This window comes from Embiotoca jacksoni, unplaced genomic scaffold (assembly GCF_022577435.1).
Source record: "Embiotoca jacksoni isolate LCO1_2020_lvr unplaced genomic scaffold, fEmbJac1.0.p SCAF_41, whole genome shotgun sequence".
NCBI lineage: Eukaryota > Metazoa > Chordata > Actinopteri > Embiotocidae > Embiotoca > Embiotoca jacksoni.
Window position 1 is genome coordinate 2756483 of NW_027185394.1, and position 6000 is coordinate 2762482.

Sequence of the window (6000 nt, forward strand, 5' to 3'; positions counted from 1 at the left end):
ATACAGATCGTATATGTTGCTTTTGAGTTGAATCCATTGACTGCATATAAAAGTGGACTTTGCTTCTGGGTCTGAAAATAAAGCTGCAATACCACTGAAAGCCACTAGAGGTCGGTTCCAGAAAGCCTCCATAGACTCCCATTCAACTTCTCTCATCAAATCCAAAGTGAATAAAATGTGTCCATCAGTTATCTCGGTGTTGTTAGCTAAAGTCACTCCTTCTTATTAGTTTTCTGGAGGTCCATCTGAAAATAATCCCTCATTCATTAGAAAAGAAGATTCAAGAAGACCTGTTTTTGGGGGCGTGTCTGTTTGATTGACAGGTCTGTGGTGCAGTCAGGTTACAGCTATCGGTGGGCGGGATGTAGTATCATCAGGCTTCTGATCAGATCCAACAGCTGGCTCCTCCCCCCGGGCTCGTCCAAATATGGTCACTTCCTGCTCCGAACTGCTCCGAGTGCCTTTTTACGATTTAATTTATTACTACTATTATTAATAAAATACAAAATCTGCGTCCGTTTTTTGAACTCATCTGGTGAAGTGTGGACCCTCAATATATCAGACTGATTTCTAATCAGCGTGCTGCAGAAACAGAGCCGTCTATAAATGAATTTGTCTCGGTGCAACACTGTGAAGGTGAGAAACAATGAGAGAGAGGAAAACAGGAAATGGAAAAACAGGGAGGTGAATTAAAAGAGCAACATCTGGGATTTCTTTCTCCAGGGTTTTTTTTTTTTAACCTATTTTTGATGACGACAACCAGAAAAAGGCTGCAGGACGGCTGCCGTTTTATGAATGAGAAGACGAAGGGAGGCGGTGTCTGAGGAGTGGACGCCTCTTCGCCATCAGGGCGTCGTCTAGTCGAGTGTTTTCTCACCGTGATCGAATTGAAAACAATAAAGAAGAAAAGAAGAAGAAAAAGAAAAGGGGGTCTCATCTGGACTCATTACTGCTTCACTCACACACACACACACACACACACACACACACACACACACACACACACACACACACACACACACACACACATGTACTATCCCCTGTGTAGTCACCATCCATCACTCCCCTCCCCCCCTGCAGTCCTCTGCAGTTGTAGGGCGAAAGAGGTGCATACAGACAGACAGACAGACAGACAGACAGGCAGACAGACAGGCAGACAGACAGACAAACAGGCAGACAGACAGACAGACAGACAGACAGACAGGCAGGCAGGCAGGCAGACAGACAGACAGACAGACAGGCAGACAGACAGACAGAGGCAGACAGACAGACAGACAGGCAGACAGACAGACAGACAGACAGGCAGACAGACAGACAGACAGAGAGGCAGGCAGACAGACAGACAGACAGACAGGCAGACAGACAGACAGAGAGGCAGACAGACAGACAGACAGACAGACAGAGAGGCAGACAGAGAGGCAGACAGACAGACAGACAGACAGACAGACAGACAGAGAGGCAGACAGACAGGCAGACAGACAGACAGACAGACAGACAGGCAGACAGACAGACAGACAGAGAGGCAGACAGACAGAGAGGCAGACAGACAGGCAGACAGACAGACAGACAGACAGACAGAGGAGCTGCCAGCCGCTGCCTCTCAAACCTCTTTTCTTCCCCTGAGGACCAGGCAGCCAACGCCCCTCCCCCCAGATCTCTCCCCCACATCTCCCTCCCCATCCCTTCCCCCACATCCCCCTCCCCATCCCTTCCCCCACATCTCCCTCCCCATCCCTTCCCCCACATATCTCCCCCACATCCCTCCCCCCATATCTCTCCCCCCACTTCCTCTCCTCCCTCCATCCTTCTGCTCCGTCGACCTCTCTGTATCTCCATCTTCCTCAATATCTCTTCTTCTTTTTCCTTCTTCTTCTTCTTCGCTCCTCATCTGTCCAGTCAGCTCTTTTCACCGCCTCCTCCTCCTCCTCCCTCCTCCTCCTCCCTCCTCTCCCTCCTGATTGCTCTCTTCTTCTTTCTCTCCAGACTCACTCATGTTTTCTGTTGCATTAACATCGATGCTTTTCTTTTTTCTCCGGTCATTTCCTTCCTCCTCTCACACGTCTCCCCTTCAGTTCTTCCGTCTGTCTCCATCTTCCTCCTTCCTCTCCTCTTTCCAAACTCCCCTTTCATTCATTCGCCGTCTGTTTACGGTGCATTTTATGCCCGTTTTATAGCAGAAACACTTCACACATTCAGACACCGCCGAGATCATTATTCGGCTTCGTAGCCGAGTCAAAGCGAGTTCACAGAAAGAAATAAAATCAGCTGTGTGGAAGTCGAACGAAGGAAGAGAGTCGCGGAGTTCAGATCGTATTATTCGTATTATTGGTCAGAACCGACGAGATAAGAGCTGATCAACATAACGTATGTTGTCTGGAGGTGTGACTCTCTCAACAGGTTGTCCAGGAGTCATGATGTGCATTTATTTTATTTTTTTTGCAGGAATGCAAACACATAAGGAGAGAAAACATTTGACAGATTTTAAGTATCTGCCTGAAAACTAATTCTAACAAAATCAATTCCTACATAAAACACCTGTTCAATCAATAAGAAACGGTTTCTCCTCGGATCTTAAAGGAATCTAATCGGTTACCCGACTTTGATCTCTAAAATCAGTCACATGATTTTAATGGATTCAAATAGAGGAAAAAAAACAAAAACAGTTTTACTCCCATATTACTAATTTATCTACTGTTGATTTATAAGTTTAGTTTGACTTAAATCATCTGCTCTTTGCTCTAAATTTCCCAACAAATGCGGCATATTTTACATTTTGGTGAATATCGTGAAGTTTTTAGTGGAACATACTGAATATTTGGAGAAGTTTATAACGCTGAAGGAGAGTTTCTCGTTCTGCCCGAGACCACGAGACTCTCCGATCCGAGCAGACGACAGAAAACAGCATCGACAAAAGGAGAAAACTAGAACGTTCGGGATCATCTGTTCGAAGCTACAGGTGCTGTTAGTTTGACGTGAACGTGTAAAAATGAACCGCGTATGTTTTATATATTTATATATATGTGTATATTTGAGAACGTGAACTCACCCAGCCTCTTCAGCGAGCTGTAGCGGCTGAGCTCGGGCTTCATGGCCGCGTCGTAGGACGGCGGCAGCTGAGCCAGGTTGTGGAAGGAGTGTGAGAAGGACGGGTGGCTGCTGTTGTGTCTCATGCCGCCTCCGATGACGCCGCCGCCGCCGCCGCCGAGGCCGGAGCCTTTGCCGCTGCTGGAAATCAGTTTGGGACCGGAGGAGAGCTGGGGGGTGTTGTTCATACGGGGTCCACGCTCTGAGGGAGGGGGGGAGGAGGGGGAGAGAAGGAGGACAGAGATGGAGGATGAAGAGGATGGAGGAGGATGGAGGAGGATGAGGATGGAGGATGAAGGAGGACGAAGGAGGACAGAGATGGAGAATGAAGGAGGATGAAGGAGGAAGAGGATGGAGGATGAAGGATGATGAAGGAGGACAGAGATGGAGGATGAAGGAGGACAGAGATGGAGGAAGAAGGAGGAAGACGATGGAGGATGAAGGAGGATGAAGGAGGACAGAGATGGAGGAAGAAGGAGGAAGACGATGGAGGATGAAGGAGGATGAAGGAGGACAGAGATGGAGGAAGAAGGAGGAAGACGATGGAGGATGAAGGAGGAAGACGATGGAGGATGAAGGATGATGAAGGAGGAAGACGATGGAGGAGGATGAAGGAGGAAGACGATGGAGGATGAAGGAGGATGAAGGAGGACAGAGATGGAGGATGAAGGAGGACAGAGATGGAGGAAGAAGGAGGAAGACGATGGAGGATGAAGGAGGATGAAGGAGGACAGAGATGGAGGAAGAAGGAGGAAGACGATGGAGGATGAAGGAGGATGAAGGAGGAAGACGATGGAGGATGAAGGATGATGAAGGAGGAAGAGGATGGAGGAGGATGAAGGAGGAAGACGATGGAGGAGGAAGGAGGAAGAGGATGGAGGATGAAGGAGGAAGAAAACAAAGGCGAAAGAAAGGAAGAGAAAGTGGACGTGAAGGAGGACGAGGAGAAGAAAGAAAAATAAGAAAATGGCAAGAAAAAACAACAACAACAAGAACAAGAGAAGAACACACAAGCTGGTTAACTACCAGTAAACACAGGAAGTGTTTCTGATCTCCATGGCGACCATCTATAAATAAATACAACTCTGTGGTCTCTCTCTCTCTCTCTCTTTCATCTGAGGCTCAAACATATCAGCCACATGTAAATACGTAGAAACACACGGAGGGAGGAGCCTACGTCACCACGGACACATCCACATTATACAAAGTGCAGAAGCGCCACATCGATCGATGCACATTAAAAAGAAGGACTCGTGTTGTGTAAGGTTTAGCGGTAGGTTTGGGGGAGGGGCAACACGTACACTCATAGTGATTACATCGTAAATACATTGATATATATTTTTTTTTTTTTGCATCAAACAGCAAGCAGACAGCGACGTGAAGAACGAGCCAACATGTCGGTTTGGTACATCGAAACAGGGAAACATCCAGAAAGGTTGAACTGGACAAACACATGCTGCCACACTGTCGCGTTCACGATATAAAGACGGTATAAAAACATTGATATCGCGATAAAAGGCAATTTCGGCCGTCACCGCCTTTGCCAGTTCGGAGCAGGAAGTGACCATATTTGGACGAGCTGGGGGAGGAGTCAGCGGTGGATCTGACCGATCTGATTGGAAACCTGACGATACTACGTCCCGCCCACCGATAGCTGTGACCTGACTGCACCACAGGCCTGTCAATCAAACAGACACGCCCCCAAAAACAGGTCTTCTTGAATCTTCTTTTCTAATGAATGAGGGATTATTTTCAGATGGACCTCCAGAAAACTAATAAGAAGGAGTGACTTTAGCTAACAACACCGAGATAACTGATGGACACATTTTATTCACTTTGGATTTGATGAGAGAAGTTGAATGGGAGTCTATGGAGCCGGAGGCTTTTTGGAGCCGACCTCTAGTGGCGCTCGGTGGTATTGCAGCTGAAGACACTTCGGCCTCATTTTTCAGAGCCGGAAGCTACGAACACTTTTTATTTACAGTTTGTGCTCAAAAAGTGCAACGAAAGCCCCAAAAAACTACGTTATTAACGGGCAAACGTCGACACTAAACATCAGAAAATCTGACCCTCGGAGACGAGGAGAAACCGGACCGACAGCCGGGTTGGGTAAAAAAAAAAAAAAAAAAAAGTTTTAAAAGATTGCGTCTCTGCGGCCGTTTGTCGTGGTTATTGGCTGCCATCTTGTTAAGATAACTGCTGAACCGTTGACAGTAATGGGAAATAAAGAGCCGATGATGTGTGTGTGTTAAGTGCCACCCAGGGAACACACACACACACACACACACACACACACACACACACACACACACACACACACACACACACACACACACACACACATCAACTTCTGCACCGTGAACGTTACACACACGGTGGAGGTGGCGGGGGAGGAGGGGGAGGAGGAGGGGGGGGGGGGAAGCAATGCTAGCTCGGAGGTCACATGGTTGTACAGCAGGAAGTGAGCACGATAGAAACAACAACAAAATAAAATACTGAACAAAACTGGGATTTTTTTTTTTGTGGTTTTTTTTGTGGCAGGATGAAGTCCTGGTTATCGTCATGGTAATTGATTTGTCTTTTTTTAATTTTTTTGTGGAACACCTACGATGGCTGACAGAGAGGTTTGATAATGGTGTCCTGGAAAAATGAACTTGGTTCAGTGTGTTCAGAGTATCTGACTCAGAGATGAAGTGTTCAGTTCTCCTGTTTTCACCGGGAGGCTTTTTACTTTTGTTTTTTTTTAACACGGGAAGGAGAGAGGACACAAAAAAAACAAAACAAGGATGAGTAATCAAATAAAAAGTCCAAAATATAATCTTTACAACCAAAAATGTCTAAAAACATCGAGGTTTATGGGACTAAATATGTAAATATGTCGATTTAGTCAAATTTTCTTTTTATCCGTCATCTCAC

The 6000-nt window shown here is 46.6% G+C and overlaps 1 protein-coding gene across 2 annotated transcripts in view; it reads right to left on the bottom strand.

Moving 5' to 3' along the window:
* shisa7b (shisa family member 7) overlaps positions 1–6000 on the bottom strand; it is a 34383-nt gene that overhangs the window by 5049 nt on the left and 23334 nt on the right. For both annotated transcript variants that reach the window (XM_069168735.1, XM_069168736.1), the window contains one exon: positions 3047–3286. In XM_069168735.1, coding sequence (XP_069024836.1) covers positions 3047–3286 — 240 coding nt within the window. The remainder of the gene's footprint in view (positions 1–3046; positions 3287–6000) is intronic.